At 42.5% G+C, this 15,844-nt stretch overlaps 3 protein-coding genes and 1 long non-coding RNA gene across 9 annotated transcripts; all 4 read left to right on the top strand.

The window, feature by feature from the left end:
• The first annotated feature begins 12 nt into the window (after positions 1-12).
• LOC124314819 (protein NDUFAF4 homolog) lies at positions 13-834 on the top strand. The gene is made up of 3 exons (XM_046780204.1): positions 13-173; positions 237-542; positions 604-834. Exons 1-3 carry the CDS (start codon positions 17-19, stop codon positions 759-761), a joined length of 621 nt encoding a protein of 206 aa, XP_046636160.1. The 5' UTR covers positions 13-16; the 3' UTR covers positions 762-834.
• Positions 835-914: 80 nt separating this feature from the next.
• Positions 915-8,071, top strand: LOC124314665 (wiskott-Aldrich syndrome protein family member 3-like). 3 transcript variants are annotated; one of them, XM_046779942.1, is made up of 9 exons: positions 915-1,071; positions 1,377-1,817; positions 4,383-4,497; positions 5,214-5,390; positions 5,474-5,628; positions 5,852-6,109; positions 6,358-6,986; positions 7,067-7,238; positions 7,308-8,071. In XM_046779942.1, exons 2-9 carry the CDS (start codon positions 1,390-1,392, stop codon positions 7,312-7,314), a joined length of 1,941 nt encoding a protein of 646 aa, XP_046635898.1. In that variant the 5' UTR covers positions 915-1,071; positions 1,377-1,389; the 3' UTR covers positions 7,315-8,071. The 3 variants fall into 3 exon arrangements, with proteins under 3 accessions (XP_046635898.1, XP_046635897.1, XP_046635896.1); XM_046779940.1 differs by lacking the exons at positions 915-1,071; positions 1,377-1,817 and adding an exon at positions 3,056-4,290; XM_046779941.1 differs by lacking the exons at positions 915-1,071; positions 1,377-1,817; positions 5,852-6,109 and adding an exon at positions 3,051-4,290.
• A 392-nt stretch (positions 8,072-8,463) lies between these two features.
• On the top strand, positions 8,464-11,655 carry LOC124314758 (beta-1,4-galactosyltransferase 4-like). 3 transcript variants are annotated; one of them, XM_046780104.1, is made up of 5 exons: positions 8,464-8,639; positions 9,439-10,139; positions 10,286-10,525; positions 10,586-10,769; positions 10,847-11,655. In XM_046780104.1, exons 2-5 carry the CDS (start codon positions 9,806-9,808, stop codon positions 11,193-11,195), a joined length of 1,107 nt encoding a protein of 368 aa, XP_046636060.1. In that variant the 5' UTR covers positions 8,464-8,639; positions 9,439-9,805; the 3' UTR covers positions 11,196-11,655. The 3 variants fall into 3 exon arrangements, with proteins under 3 accessions (XP_046636060.1, XP_046636062.1, XP_046636061.1); XM_046780106.1 differs by lacking the exon at positions 8,464-8,639 and adding an exon at positions 8,784-9,180; XM_046780105.1 differs by lacking the exon at positions 8,464-8,639 and adding an exon at positions 9,216-9,313.
• Positions 11,656-13,038: 1,383 nt separating this feature from the next.
• Positions 13,039-15,682, top strand: LOC124314946. 2 transcript variants are annotated; one of them, XR_006911406.1, is made up of 5 exons: positions 13,039-13,381; positions 14,781-14,869; positions 14,934-15,041; positions 15,262-15,416; positions 15,495-15,682. It is a non-coding gene; the product is annotated as an uncharacterized LOC124314946 (long non-coding RNA). The 2 variants fall into 2 exon arrangements; XR_006911405.1 differs by lacking the exon at positions 13,039-13,381 and adding an exon at positions 14,556-14,684.
• Positions 15,683-15,844: the final 162 nt, after the last annotated feature.

The following is a 15,844-nucleotide window of genomic DNA, read 5'->3' on the forward strand; positions in this document are numbered from 1 at the left end:
GTTCGTCACAATCGCAATGGGGAATATAACTGCTAAAATTACGAAAAGAGCTATGAGGCCCTTTAAGAATTTTGCTGTGGAAGCGCGTACTGAGAGAGTGTTGGCAAAGGAAAAGCCAATATCGGCTCCATGGCACCCTACCACACAGAAGAGAATTGACGAAATCATGAAAAGTACGTATTTTTGAGATTTTATTAATAGTGATTCGTATTCTAAAAATAATGATTGTTTATTAGATAATCCACATTTGATGGAGGAACAATCCAACAATAAAGATGAGACCTTAAACAGTCGCCTGAAAGAAGTTTATGTAACTTCACATGACAAACCAGAAATACCTTTAAGCACAGAAAAGCCCCTTCCATCACACAGAAAAAGTGTTGAACAAGCAGAATTTGGTTACCAAGAACCTGTCAGAGTAACAAGAGGGAAATTGAGTATTCGCCAAGCATTAGTGCTTATCGGGAGACATCAACAGGATCCTGCTAAATATGATGCTCTGGCATTAGCAAAGGAATTCACCATTCACCCGATAGTGTCAGGTATAGTATAGAAAACAATGAATTTATTCAAATAATTTATAAGCAATAATTTTTATTTTAGGAAACATTTTAAAACACTTTAAAACTTTTGAATACTACAAGCCACCAAAAGTCAAAACTGCAATAGAGGTCAAAGATTATATAGATTTGAAATCTTTACCAGCAGCAAATGAAACAGCAGTCCAACCCCAATTAGAAGACCATAAAATTAAGAGCTGATTTCAAATGAATGTACTAGATTGTAGGGAAAAAAAGAAAAACTGTTTCAATAAAGTATAAAACATATTTGTAATTTTCCTGCGTGCGTGAATATTTTTTATTTTTTTTTTTTCAAACGATGCTTCCCTTTTTGGTGGCTTGGCAACGCCGACACGCCATCATTGCACTGCCAAAATTTAGAGATTAGTGTTAGTCCTCTTTGCTTGGTGGGCTAGCATCTTGTGGGCGTGTATGTTGTTTTTGATGTTTTTCATACTTTGGAGTGATTAAAACGATGAAATATTGCAATTCCGTCGGGATAGAACGATAGGTATGTCACGCTTTCAAATTCTTACCAACCAGTGAGTTTTGACGTTGCTTTGCGTTCAAGTTGTTTTGAAGGAAAATGCGTCATTCTAGGTGTCAAACGCTAGTTTGTATTTACGACTGATTACGGTTGGGTGTGTAAATTTAGAAAAAAAAAAAACAGTTATTTAGCTGTTGTAAATAGCTGTGCAAGGATATATAGTAAAAACATGATAAGAGTGTTAAAATCAGATATTGCAAGTGTAGGGTCTAGGGTGTAGTGATTATGACAAGTTATCCCAAAGAACTAAACCATCTGTAATCTTTTAGGAAGTGATTTAAAATGCCTCTGCCAAAAAGAGTCATTTCTCCCGTTTATGTGTCAAGGGACACATTGCCTGAACACCTCCAACTTCCAAATGACTTGGAAGGAGTCACCAATGGAACATTGGCCAATATTATCCGACAACTCTCAAGCCTTAGCCATCATGCCGAAGACATGTTTGGTGAGCTTTACAAGGAGACCGAGGCCCTCCATATTCGTTCTTCCAGCTTACAGGCCAGAATAGATAGACTGGCAGTCAAAGTCACTCAACTGGACAGCACCGTGGAGGAAGTCTCACTGCAAGACATCCACCTTCGCAAAGCCTTCAAAAGCAGTGTGGTTTTCGATCAGCAGGTTGTCTCTAAGCTGACTATTCCCACAGCGATGGCAGATACATACCATCACTGTGATAAACCCCCACCTCTGGACAAGCTCAATGTATACCGGTAAGCATAATGACTACTTTGATATTTTTAGCATGTATAGAACCCTAGCCGGGAGCCGAAATCTCAGCAGGGGGTCACGAGGCCTCCGACCATAAAGCAGAACGTGACCAACTTGGCAATGTCATCATTCCAGATAATGAAATCACACGTAATAGCCAATGCTGTTAATACGTTTGTTAGGAATCGTTGGCGCAAATCGTGAGGTATGGCTGCAGGACGCGTACAGGGCATACGCTAGCCGGAAGTTGGTTACGCTTATGCTAGCAAATCGTCCGTGTGAACGAGGCGAGGGATAAAGCGAAAAGATGGGGAGTATCGGCGTTGTATTATCTTGTGGGAGATACACCGGCCGGTTGGTGAGATTTCCGAACGGCCGTCGTCAGTCGAGTGGAATCATGTTTTTCCCCCTGCAGCTTTGCCGTAATCTAAAAGCACTTGCGGCCACCAAGTCTCTCTCTCTCTCCTTGGTGCTATAGAGATGGTGAGAAAGTTCTATATTGAGAGAGAAAAAAAAAAAGAAATAATAATAATATAAGGGGGGAAGCGAATGGAGGTTGATTCGATTATGACGACTTGTTAGGCGAGCGAGAAGCCAGGGCGCGGTAGCCGGGCCTTGAGCTCTGTGTTTCTATTAACGCCCGACTAGGGAATCTCATATCGACCAGGGCGTATGCCAGTGTGAATGTATAATAGATGCCTCATTGCCGCCGGGATGCGAGTCAGATTGCATTGCCCGGCCAACAACTATCCAACCGGGCGTTGGACTCGGGACTGTAGTACGTCGTTGCCCGAGCAACGTGTTATTGTTATTATTACCCTTTTCTTTTTCGTGTGTGTAAAGCAATCGCCTCGTGTAAGGTTCTCGTAAATTGATGGAATGGCTGCCAGATGGGACTGGTTTTGCGTATGACGAGTCCGCGGATACCGGTAGGGAAAACCGTCTCGTCCTCATTCCCAAAACGCAAAAATATTATAGGTGCTTCTGCCGCATCCTCCCGTTTGTCGTCCAGACCGGACTGGACTGGGTGGCTATGGCCAAAAAAAAATTTCACGGACCGGTCCAGTGTGCCTGCGGGAGTTACTAGTTGAACCGGAGCAACCTACAAACCTAATACAACACCACCACCCAATCCGTTCTCCGAGAAGAAATGCGCTGTTACGCGAGTCCAGCTGGCGTCTTATGTTTGGTCTCCTCCCATCTCTAGTTAGTTTGTTTTTTCTTTCTCTCTTTCCGTTCTTGTAGTCGTCGATTGGTCGCATTGTTACGGTGCTTCAGTCGATCGTCTTCAGCCGTGCCGAGCGGATTGGTCCCACTCGCAAGTCCTGTGTGACATCTATTATATCTACCACTACTAGCAGTGAAGGAAAAGGACAAGCAATCAGTGTCGTGTGTATCTTTGCCCGAAATTGAGAAACCTAAAGCGAAATCGAGCGAAAAGGCATTACGAAACGGATATCGAACAAGAACCCAGCGGGGAGGGATCGCGATTAGCTTTTATGTGGTGGTTGTGTCCTCGGTGCCAGAGACTCGGCGTTTTATGACGCGATTTACTCGTAATTTCTCTTGAGAAAAGGCGTCCGTGAGACCTGGACGCACGCAAGTTCGCCGAGCCACCTGTTGTACACTTTTGTCGGTCAATTGCACTGGACCGACGACGACGACGACGAAAGAAGTTGGTGACCCAGATGCGTTTTTGATACCGAGGATGTGCGGAAGCGAAATGAAAGAAATTGAATCACATCTTTAATCTAGTCTGCCTTGAGTGAGTGAATGAGTGATGTCTTGCAGTTTGTGCCCATCGACCCAGATCCATCCGGACGATAATAAGCGAAACGCCGGAAGCTCTAATTGTTGCTGGTTTGGAGAGGAGGGCCTGTACCATTGGCAGGCGATCCAGCCGCAACACCAACAACAAGGCGATTCGTGGGTTTTCGGTCTGGAGGACCAATTCTTTCCGCTCTCTCCGCCGGAAGCAGAGCCGGCGGAAGCAGAGCCACCAAAGGAAACCAGTGCCATCGAAGGGTTGACTGATGAGTTTCTGCAGTTTCTCGAAAAGCGGTTGGCTGAAGTCGATGTAGAAAAGGAAGATGATACAGTTCTCCCAGATTTGCCCGTTATCGAAACCCCTCCGACATCCTCGATCGAAGCCGCAAAGCCCATTCCACCCATCCGCCGGCGTCGTCTCCAGCGATCCGTTTCTCTGCAGGCCGTCAAAGTTACCCCGCCACCGTTAGTCCGCGGCAGGCATGCCGGAGAATTTACCGATGTTCGTCCGGACGTTGGAATCGGTGGACAACAGGAATGTAACAAATCTCGTACGCTTAGTCGAGGTGGCAGCATAGCCAGCGATTTGATTCAACGAGTCAAACGCTGGGCTGCCGTGACGTCGACATTCCGACGTGCCTTTCGCAAAGTTAGCCCACATCGGGCTCCCCTTCAAACGTCCTTTACGACCGCCGTTCCGACAACCTGGTCCATATTATTCCAATGAACTTTTTTCAGTTTCTCAGCTCAAACTGGTTTTTAAAATATTCTGATGATGATATCTCTTTTGCCTTTTTTAGGGACGATGGAAAGGACGGGCTCAAATTCTACACGGACCCGGATTACTTCTTTGACTTGTGGCGACAGGAGATGCTCAAAGACACTGAGCGCATCCTCAACGACAAGGGACGCAAGGTATAGACATTTATTTCGTCTTTCATTTTAAATACAATTGTGACCTAGAGAGAGAAAGCCGGTCTCTTGCCAATTTACATTCACCTGCCACTCAACCTCCACCAACCGGTCGACATGTATCTTGTCGTTGGAATAATGAGGGTCGTATAAACGGTTCATTCTTTGCTTTATTATACATTTTGTTTTTCTTTTCTTGAGGGGGGGGGGGGAATGATGAAGAGTCGATAAACGATCTGGGTCGGTGACGTTCGTGAATTCTCAGACCGTTCTCAGCGGAACGCACGTTTAGTAACAGCGGAGGGAGGGCTATATCTGTAACATATTTTCTGCAATGGTCCTAAACATAACAGACAGAAAATGTTTTATTTTTCCTGTTATGGAATCATTGAAGCTTAAAATTAGGTTAATGAATAATTCTGTACTTTCCCTCGTTTATTTTTTACGAGCTACAACATCCAAATGTTTGGCCATTAGCATTAGTATCGAATAGAAACCATTGCTGTCTTGTGGTTTTAAAACAACTGTAACACTAAACCAAAAAAAACGAAAAAAAAAATCATTATTTTGACTTTGAACATGCTTCTCAGTATGCGGATGGCACTCCGTCCGAGGCAAGTTCTCTTTTCAACCCACATCTACCGTCGATTTTCCTTTTTTTGCTTTTTTGCTTTGAAATGTTATGCGATCAACAACTGATATTTTGTACCGTTTCACAGCCGCATCGAGGCAGAAATGATGGCGGTGGTGGTGGTGGTGGAGGCGGAAGCAGCGGAGGCGGTCGCCACAAGAAACGGGTCCGGCAACCGCACAACACTCGGGAAAAGCACCGTGAGCTGGCCATTAACAAGGGCGAGTACATTAGCCCACAGAACGCGCTGTACCAGTCGCCTCAGGTAATACTGTCCGTACAAAACAATTGTCAACTATTTTCCTAATGCCTTTTGCCAATGTGGTCTTGCCAAATTAAATTTCACAGGCGTTGTATTTGGAGGATGGAACCATGTTACCGGATCCCAGTTCAACATCACGGCCCCCGCGCCCTAACAGCATTGAAGTGAAACGTAATTACCCTAGCGAAGAGGCCATCTACGCATCCAGGAACTCGCGTAATCCGCAAGACAATGTGTACAGGTCGGTTAAATCACACGTTTTTTTTTTACTTTTGTTGGCTGTTTGCCAAATGAAATTGATGTTGTCAACGTGTGAGAGGGTGTTGGCGTCAATTTTTATTTGTTCCCAACAATTGTCATCGGTTATCTTTGCCTCTATCGTGTGCTTGGAATTTCACATTTTAAAAATGTTGTCGCTTCATGGCTTGTCTCCATCTGTCGCTGGCGTCCGACGCTTTTTACAGACCTGCCGGAATTTCTCTGCCGCCTCCGCCTTACGACGACGGCTACCCGCAGTATCCGCCTCCGCCTTACACTGCCGATTCGCTGCTGCAGCTTCAGCAGCAGCAGCAGCAGCAACTGCATCATCAGGCACAATATCACCAGCACGCAGCTGCCGCAGCATCCAGTCACTATGGCCCTGGAATGATGAATCACCACAACCGGACGTTGCAACGGACCACATCAGGAAGGCCCACGCAGCCTCCACCAGCCCCGCCCGGGTAAACTAACCAAATAATAACCCAATAGAAGAGATACTGTAGATAACTCACTCATTATTACTCCAGTGTCACTTTATTGATCTCGTTACATCACGAATTTGTCGTCTCATCATTTGTTCATATTGTCTGTCGAGCTTTGCTTTGCTACGCTTAATTGATTAAGCTGCGTCTTCTTAATGTCGTGTCGTTTACGCTTTGTTGAAAAATATTGAATAATCATGAACTAACAGTCTGGTTGAATCTGGCAGGCAAATGAATCACTCGCCCAACACGACGCAGCAGAGTGGGTCGACACCGACCAGAAATCGCATGAGCCATCAGACGTCCATTGTTGGAACTATGGGTAGAGAATCGCTTCCACCACCACCTCCACCACCGTCAGAGACCTATTCCAGCGCTGATAGGCTGTCGCAACTGCCCAATCCGCCGTACATCTCGTCCGTCATGGTCAACTCGGGTCCTCCATCAAGCACTCCTCCTCCTCCTCCACCACCACCTCTGCCACCTTCCGCTATGCTGATGCCACCGCGTGAGAGCCGCGAAAGCTCTTCCGAATCTGATTTGCCGCTCCCACCGCCTCCTCCGCTTCCTGATACCGCCCCGCCCGACATGCGAATGGCTCCTCCACCGCCGCCACCGCCGCCGCCGATGCCACTCAGCAGTCCGCCGCGTGACAATGGTCATGTTGTGGCTAATGGCGATATCAACAAATTGTCGAGCACTTCGCCGCCCAAAGGATCACCAGGAAGGGGAGTGGTTGAAGCGATTCAATCATCGCCTCTGCTGTTGCAAGCGGCCAAATTGACCCCCCGTGGACCTCCTATTCCTGTTCCAGCGCTTGATGGACGGAGTGACCTTCTTAAGGCCATTCGAGATGGTAATTTAAATTTGAGTCGGTTATTGAATTTTTGTTTTTTCTTCGCAACTAAAAAACTGGTTTACTCTTTTTTTTTGTAGGTATATCGTTACGTAAAGTAGAGAAGGGACAGCAACAGCAAGGTGAAAAGGGTCGAATGGATGCTCTTCACGATGTCGCCTCTATTCTAGCCCGTCGAGTGGCTATGGAGATTTCTGATTCCGAGTCAGGTTCTGACTCTGGTTCTGGGTCAGATTGGGATGATGAGACCAGGTATGATTAAATGAATCTTCTTGTGGGTTATCGGTTCACAACTAATTTTTGGATCTTTTGTAACACAAGTGCTTGATGATTGTATACCTTACACGGTGCTCCGTTCTGGTGCAATTAACCTCCATTAGGACTTGAATGGAAAGAAGAAGAGTGGAATGATTCATTTTTCCACGAGACATGAATGAGACAGAAATAAACGCCATTGAGCAGATGATATTTAGACTCACCAATTTTGCGAAAACACAACAACAAACTTGAGGCGATGGGTTGTCGATTGCGTTGTTAAATTCAATCTTCGTGGCCTCCCAGCATAAATTCCAAATCTCCTAAATGGCACAAAACAATCGCATTTCCTTGAAGAATACACACACACACACTATCAGCAGTGTTAGTCACTTGTTTCCCCCTTACCTTCTCGTCCATTTTCCCTCTATAAAATTAAGTAAAGAAAAAGAAAAGACAACACACCCCTTTAACAAATATTTGTACAGTTGAGCGTCATTTTTTTTTTCTTCTTCTTCATTCATCAGCCAGGAGCTGGGCTTTCGTGTATTTCTGCTTTCGTTTCATATCTTTTCATGTATTCTCTGTCAATGTGCAAGTTCACTCTTCTTTATTTACCTGATTGAACCTGTTCGCATCGAATCTTGCCCTCTTCCCATTAATAATTAGCATATAATGTAGCTTCTGTACACCCCCACTGTGTTTTGACTCCCATCCTTTCGTGTCTGTTCAACTTACTCATATCTAAACTTTTAACTAATTAGATGCGAACCTCGCCCAACAAATGAGTGTATAACAGTGATGATTTAGGAATAAACTACAAGACCATTTTTCGGTTATTTCGTCCTCATTTGAATCAGTTAACATTTTGGCGTCTTTAAGGAAAATAGTCCGGCACAATGCACGGTTTTGAAATTTTGCTTCCTGCTGTTTCGATTATCAATGTTGGGAAATTATCTCGGAATGTCAAATGTGTTTTTATCTATTTTATTTCAGACTTTTTCTTGGGGTTTTTCTCATGAAATATGTAGCAGGAAACCCCAAAAATATTTTTTTATGTATTGTATTTTTAATACTATTTAATATCATTATATTTCAACGTATGTATCATTATTATTGGTTTAAACTCTTTTTTTTTCGTACCGTGTCGTGCCTTGCGTAAGGTATTTTCACATTTTTATTGCAACTCTTAGCCGCTAGATGGCTGTGTTCGATCAGCTGTTTGCTTGCAGAGAAACTCTTCAGAAAGTGGTAAAAGTGACACAAAACAGTTGTTCTGGGACTGTTGTTAAGAGTGAAAGCAGGTGAACGAGCTACCTGTCATACATATTGTATAGCTTTCTTAACTCTGCCCCATGTGTTTAACGGATTCATCAAATCAGATCCTGTACAGCTAAGGTAATTTGTGTGAAGTTCGTAATTAGACACGGCCTGGGAGCACCTCAGATTTTTTGGTGTTGAATATCAAAATTGAATATTGGTGTTAGGCCTCGGTTACGTACGTGTGTACTCTGACAGAACCAGTCGAGGAGAAATGGGCGGATTTTTTTCTCACGAAGGGTGTTAGTGGGTTAGGTGTGTTTGACAGGGAAAGTACCAAAAGGCGTCGTACAGGGGCGAGTACGTCACTTGTGTAACTGCACAAATGTAAACTGTATGTGTGTTAGTGTGTGTATATGTGTTGGGCATCGTTTCTTGTCGAGTTAGTCGTAGTCGTTAAAGTCTAGATTTAGCCAGCTACGCCGGCTTAATTCAACTTACGTTCGTGAAACCTCTATTGTGCATGGTAAAACAGCTTATCGATTCGTTCATCGTCCATATCGCTCGACTGCCTGTCATACGGCGTACACACACTGAATTGCTGTCAATACAGCAAATGAAATAGAAAGAACAATCTGTGTTGTGTGTTTTTAAAGATGGTATCTTATCGTTATCAACGGTAAACATAGTTTTCAATACAGTCTGTGTGACAAAGTCTAGTTCAAGTTTTACAGTACATTGAATACTTCAGCTTCCCTACACGTCTAGGCTAAAAGAGGCTTGCTCGTTGTCATAGAAACCACCGACCAACGGTATACTGTTGCAGCTTTTTGCCGACGTGCTTAAGATTTTGAAAACTGACCGTCTCTGTCGCCATGTTTGTGTTGTATTGTCATTCTTTTATTATTATTTTATTCCATCTTTTTTTTTTTCACAGATGATGCGGTAGTTCGTGACTTGCCATGATTGCGTCAGTTAGGTGCCATCAGGATTCTACCGGCTGTGAGAATCGAACGTGTTCTTTCAGCATCGGCTCTTCGGCCTCCATCTCCTAGACTCTGCATTTATAGATTTCATCGATCTCTGGCTCTATTGATTTGCAAATTGAGCTGAAGTCGCCGAATCTCCCGTTTTTTCTACTTGATAGCGTCGATAGTCAGATAAGGGACAAACGTCACCATCTATTGTGGTGCCAAGTGACTCAGGAAGTTGGCGACGACGTTGGCCATGTTTCTACTTTACTAGCTCCTTTTCTCCTTTAATGGTTTTGGAACCTGGCTACATCAGATGTAAATATCGACGCCATGTTCTGCGGCTTTATACGGACACATTGCTACAAAGTAGCGATTACGGCTTTGGCCGTATTGGTGTTTTTTGAATACGGTTTCGGAGTTTTCTATGAAGAAAATAGAAGAATCAACGAGGCCTATTTCACCTTCAATTTGACGGCGCCTCGGTTGTCCGGTGCGGCAGGAACGTACAACGACACCGACTTCAACTACGCCGCCACGGCTAACATGACATTGATCGCTCTTCAGAGTAGCAACAGCTCTGATCCGTATCAGCTTGATTTGTTGGCCGACTCGCTCAATTTCACGCGAAAGCCTTTAATGTGTCCTCTAGTGTCGCCATTACTCGGTGAGTTTTAGCATTAAAATAACTCTCTCTCTCGTCGAGTTTCTTCGACCGGGTTTCTTATTTCGAAATTTTACTTTTACTATGAATTATGAAGTCGCGACAAGGTACTTTCTCAAATGACAACATGGTCTGTTTTCTATTTCAAGTGGGGCGAATGAACGTGTCCAAAGTCGCGATGCCCATGAATACGTTTGAAGAAAAGTATGGTCCATTATTAGGGCCTGGCGGAAGATACCATCCACCTAATTGTCAGGCTCATTACAAAGTCGCCATCATCATCCCTTACCGTAAGCGGGAGGAACACCTTCAAGTATTTATTCAGCACATGCACCCGTTCCTTCAACGACAGCAAATTGACTACGGCATTTTCGTCGTTGAACAATCTGGTATAGATTAAAAACACTTCTCCCAATTAAACTGCTGTAATTTGTCCTTTTCATTTCAAGGTGAGACGCCGTTCAATCGCGCAATGTTGATGAACATTGGAGCTGCCGAGGCTTTACGCCAAGATGGATTCCAGTGTTTTGTCTTTCACGATGTAGACCTCTTACCGGAAGATGATCGCAACACCTACTCTTGTCCGGAACAACCACGTCACATGTCCGTCGCGATTGACGTCTTCAAATATCGGTATTATTATATAGATAAACCATGCCAACTTGTAATCAGTCGTCACATGATTGATTGAGCTTTGTTATTTGATAAAGGTTACCTTACGAAGGCTTGTTTGGAGGAGTGAGCGCGATGACGACCGAGCATTTTATTAAAGTAAACGGATTCTCCAATTTATTTTGGGGCTGGGGTGGCGAGGACGACGACATGTCGAGCCGGATAAAATATCACAAATTGATCATCTCGCGATACCCACCCAGCACCGCACGTTATACCATGCTATCGCACAAGAAAGCGCGGCCCAATCCCAATCGCTACAGAGTCATGCGTAATGGAGCGAAACGCTCGAAAGTCGACGGACTAAGCAACTTAAAGTACAAGCGCCTTGATTTACAGATGAATCCGCTCTATATCCACATTCTGGTGGATATTAAACCTTCGTAACAAACTCGATGGAAAAAATACTTATAAAAATGTCATGACCCAATCAGAAACAATTTCACGTTTTTCTTTCATATTTTGATTTCCCTGTCCTGCTGGATTGGCATTCCTGCGGCAACTGAAGCTGTCCTTTTTTGTGGCAAAGGATAGTTATCTTTTAGCTGTAAAAGTTGATCCAAAGTGCTTTTCGCACATCATTAAATTCCTCACGATAATCTTCAACTAGATGAAACTTGTACAGTTTTGCCTACGCCACCGACACGTTAAAAAGAAAGTCTTTTTACATACCATGCTCGGAAAGTGTATAGAAGATGCCAGTTATAGATCTAGTCGTTCTCCAGTCTTATTGTTTACCTTTTCCAACTTTTTCCCCCTCACCGGTTGAACCACTTGTCTTGTCTATTGGTAATGTGGTGTGATGAATATCATGTTGCTACTTAAAATTATACACTGATTAACGATGCCTTGGCGATGTTAGCGCAGTAGTTACCCGTAACTCCAGACTATAAAAAAAAGTGGTAACAGACGTGTAACGCTGTTTAGTCCTTTTCACGAACTTTAAACCACAAACTGACGCTCGTAAAACGTATACTGTCGTGGAGAGTAAAGTCTTCGAAGCGCTGGTTTTAAGTATGATAGATTGCTAGCCACGCTACACATAGGAAAGCACCGCCACTAAATCAAGAATCTCCTTTACCAACCGACGTCATTTTCAAGTTGATTATGGATGGCCGACACAACACGTATGTAAACACGAGCAATCCACTTGCGCTCAGTAAGAACCAGGCATTCGAGGAGAGACACCATTAATGTCCAAGTCGCTCTAGTTCTCCATCATCCTTGGATATGATTAAAGTTGAATTGAACCGTTTAAAATGGTCCTACGTAAAATTCAGGGCTATGACGGAACATTTGGACCGCAATTGATGTGCGGTGATTCGCTACGGTGGTAAGGAAGAGTGGAACTGGGCGTGGCGAGCTAGTCTCTGCGACATGTGGTCGTCACAGCGGACAAAGATTTTATCGGCCATGAGTTGCAGTCAAGATCGTGATCGTTTGAAACAGCTTCTTTCGCGCGTGTTTTCGCCGACCATCGAACAGGACTCGCACGACACGTTCGCCACCATTGAGAAAATGACGGAAAATCACGTCGCTCGTTCCATGGTGTTGAACTTTTTGGCGACTAACAGGGAGATCCTAGCGCGACAGTAGGAACACATTTAATTTTAGACTTTTAATGCGTCGGTTTAAAAAAAAAAATGTTGATTTACGTGGACTTTTAGTTTTAGTTTTAGAAGGTCTGGCGATAATTTGAAGCTGCTCACCTCCGCCGCCAAATTTCTGAGTACACCAGACGAATTGAAAGAGGTAAATTGTTCATTCAGTTGAGCATCTAATTGGTTTGAAATATACCCAATTCCGCTTTTCTTTATGTGATTTATTCGTCACGAAAAAAATGTCCCGGATTTTGTCCGAACTGGAAAATAAAGACAAGAAACTCAATCGCGCTTTCACGAACGGGATTCTGGAGGGTATCCGCAACAATATTCGCTGGGGTGAGAAGAATTTGGAACAAGTCTATTTGCTTTATTTGGTTATCGAATCTGGGATAATGACACGTCGTAAATTCACTCGCCAAGACTAACTGCATTCCCTAAGCTGTTTTGCTGCTTGTCCTGATTTCTTCATCTTTTTTTATTTAGTTTTTACCGTTTGTTAAATAAATATGGAAATATTCGGGTATTACTTTGCATTTTTAATTGATTATATTCGTATCACAGATAAAGACTATGGATTTATTTCTCTTGGGATTCGTGTTCTGTTAACGTGTTTGTATCGTGTTTTCTGTTAACGTGTTAATCGTGTTTTGAAAAAAAAAACATTTTATTTGGCTGTCGATTTTCATAAAATGGCAACGCTGCTTGACAGTTTCCCCGAAAGTACGTCTGCTCGCTTGTTCCCCAAAACGTCAGAATTTTCGTTCGTTCACCTTCATCGTTAGTTATAGTTATAGACAAGTTGGTTAATAGACTTTATTTCTGTATGTGCTAAAATGTGAAAGAAACCAAATCGGTCAATTGCGAAATTTCCCGTTTTCATTCAGTTTTCTCTTTTTTCTCGGTTACCCACCTGAGCTGTACGTTAGTCACTTCACGCGTCAAGATTTGGATTTTTCCTCATTTAAACAGGTAAGAGCTTGTGAACCCAAAGAAATAAATTTAATGTAACCAGTCACTGTTGGAAAAGGAAACCAGTGGCATCCTACAAATCATGACTGGCTGTTTGTGTGTGTTCCAAGACTGATTGTGTAATAAAGATCTTGTGAGGACAGGAAACTTCTAGCTAAGAATCCAAATTAACTACTTTGTCCACATCTTTTGTTTATCATTTGTCTTCAGGTGTGACAAATTGAAATTATGCTGTTGTAGATGAAGTAAATATGCGAGAAATCCTCTGACTAAAACTTGCTTCTGGTGCATTCATTAAACACTTGACCTCTCTGTTGTAGAATTTTCAGTTAAGTCTACACTAGAAATGTGGTTTAAATTAGTTAATTTTCCATTGGTTGGAACTACATTTTTGTAATATTTGAAAAGCTTGCCAACTGTAACTACTTTGTAATATTTATGTAATATCTTCTTATAATCTTCAAACTTTGTGTCTGCGTAATAATTCCTAAATCAGGCCCTTCTTGCGAGTCACAAGCGAAGTATTACTTAAACGTTTCTTTTTTCTATCAACGCCTTTGACAACTTTCAGCTGTCAAATTAGTCAGTTTCAGTTACTTTGCATGTATCATTGTAAACGTTTGACGGTTGTGTGGTAATTTTTTAGTGATAACTGACGATAACTATTCCACCAACAAAGCTCACTCGTTAAATTTTCGATAACTGCTTTTGTGTCTACTTCCGGTTTCTAAATTCGTTAATAGTTGTGTAAATATTCGTCTGACGCCAAAAAGATCCAAATATTCATGATTATCATCAAATTTGGGGTCGATTTTAAGTATCAGTTCAAAATATCGGAAAATCGTCCAAAATCGTAAATTTTCCTGAACTTATTACGAATCCTGAACTATAGTATAGTTCAGGAAAATTCTCGATTTTGATCCAATGTTGGATTTTGTTTAAAGTATAACCAATTGACCCAAAATTTTATGGAGATTACGAATTTTGGTTTAATTTGACGTCAGCTCAATGGTTGAGGCGCTATCGCGTACTTCCGGTTTACTTCCGGAAAATTTGCATGAAACTAGCAAGTGAGCTTTGTTCTATGTACAGTTCTAAGGATTGAGTGCTAAGTTTTAGCAAACAAAAATGCACTTTCAAGTTTTGTGAATATCTCAAGACCAGTCCTTCCTTCAAATACTGAGTTTTGAGACGTGTCAAATAGATGGCGTGTTGATTGTGTTAGTCATGGGCTAATGGCGGTTTGCTGTCAAAAGTTACGCTATTTTTCTTCGAAAATAAACAAATACCAATGAATTCATAGGTAAATTCGAGTGATTTTGTTTGTAACTTGTCGGTGATGTGTTCTTTTCCGTGTATATGTTGGATAACCTTGACGTTTCTTCTCATCAACTTACAGGAGGAAACGTAAAAGAGTCGTGCAGTCTACTGTCAACTATTTTGTTCAAATCATTGTATTTTACTAAATGTGCCATCAAAATGATACAGGTAATAACCAACACTAGCTTTATTACAGAATTGCTGGAACATATTTCTTCTCATCTTTTATTAGGATTCGACATAATTATATGCTGTGTGTATTGGACTTGCTAGATCACTAACCCCAGCATGGAACAATCTCTCATTCCATCATCTGGATAACTGATCAGTGGTTTCATGTGTAAGTTCATTTCTCATGTCACTGAACTTTTTCCCTTACAGTCTAATAATCTAATATGTATTTCAAATATTGATCCCCACTCCGTCTAATGTTTCAGAGACAATTTCAAGTGTATACTGATAACTGTTTAATTATTCTTAATTACATCATAGACGTCAAGCACATTGAGGACACAAATTATAAACAATGTGACTTGTTTTTCTTTATTTTTTATTTACAGATTCTAAACTGCTGGTTTCTAAATTTGCATGGCAGACTTTATGAAAAGTCCTGTCATTTCAAGAAAGCCAACAAGGTCCGTTGTTTGCTGACCTGTTGGCTGCTACCCTTGAATCCTCCTTATTGACTTCTTTACACAGGCCCTCCTGATTTGAGGTATTACTTTCTGTCGCTACAATCTTGCTTGAATATTATTGCCATCCAAATAAATGTTCATTCTGCTTACAGATACAGAGTAATCCTTCGCTACTGATCATGGACTTCATCCATTGGTGAAAACCGACGCGAGAATGTTGTAATTGAAGACTGATAAATTGTGTAGTTAGATTCTATTACAAGTGCATATCTGGGCTCCCTTCTTTTCTGTGGCCCCGTTTCCCTAACTAACCACTAACCAACGCCCGCCGGTGGTCACTCACCCGCTGTGAAACCAGGAGGAGGGGAGGGCTCTGGTCGAACGGGGACTTGGAAGGCGCATGATCCAATGAAAACTTTTGGAGGGTCATGAGTCTAATCCGGAAGCCTAGTATAACTACATCTCCCCGGAAAAACTTGCCTCGTACTTCTCTCTTCTTCTCGGTCCA

This window comes from Daphnia pulicaria, chromosome 10 (assembly GCF_021234035.1).
Source record: "Daphnia pulicaria isolate SC F1-1A chromosome 10, SC_F0-13Bv2, whole genome shotgun sequence".
NCBI lineage: Eukaryota > Metazoa > Arthropoda > Branchiopoda > Diplostraca > Daphniidae > Daphnia > Daphnia pulicaria.

Excerpts from the sequence above, each read along its gene's own strand:
- LOC124314758 (XM_046780104.1), top strand. The coding sequence starts at position 9,806 with ATGTTCTGCGGCTTTATACGGACACATTGCTACAAAGTAGCGATTACG. Across the intron at positions 10,526-10,585 it reads TTTCGTCGTTGAACAATCTG|GTGAGACGCCGTTCAATCGC; the intron begins GTATAGATTAAA and ends TTTCATTTCAAG. Across the intron at positions 10,770-10,846 it reads ATTGACGTCTTCAAATATCG|GTTACCTTACGAAGGCTTGT; the intron begins GTATTATTATAT and ends TATTTGATAAAG.
- LOC124314819 (XM_046780204.1), top strand. The coding sequence starts at position 17 with ATGGGGAATATAACTGCTAAAATTACGAAAAGAGCTATGAGGCCCTTT. Across the intron at positions 174-236 it reads AATTGACGAAATCATGAAAA|ATAATCCACATTTGATGGAG; the intron begins GTACGTATTTTT and ends ATTGTTTATTAG. Across the intron at positions 543-603 it reads CATTCACCCGATAGTGTCAG|GAAACATTTTAAAACACTTT; the intron begins GTATAGTATAGA and ends TTTTTATTTTAG.
- LOC124314665 (XM_046779940.1), top strand. The coding sequence starts at position 3,596 with ATGTCTTGCAGTTTGTGCCCATCGACCCAGATCCATCCGGACGATAAT. Across the intron at positions 4,291-4,382 it reads ACCGCCGTTCCGACAACCTG|GGACGATGGAAAGGACGGGC; the intron begins GTCCATATTATT and ends TGCCTTTTTTAG. Across the intron at positions 6,987-7,066 it reads TCTTAAGGCCATTCGAGATG|GTATATCGTTACGTAAAGTA; the intron begins GTAATTTAAATT and ends TTTTTTTTGTAG.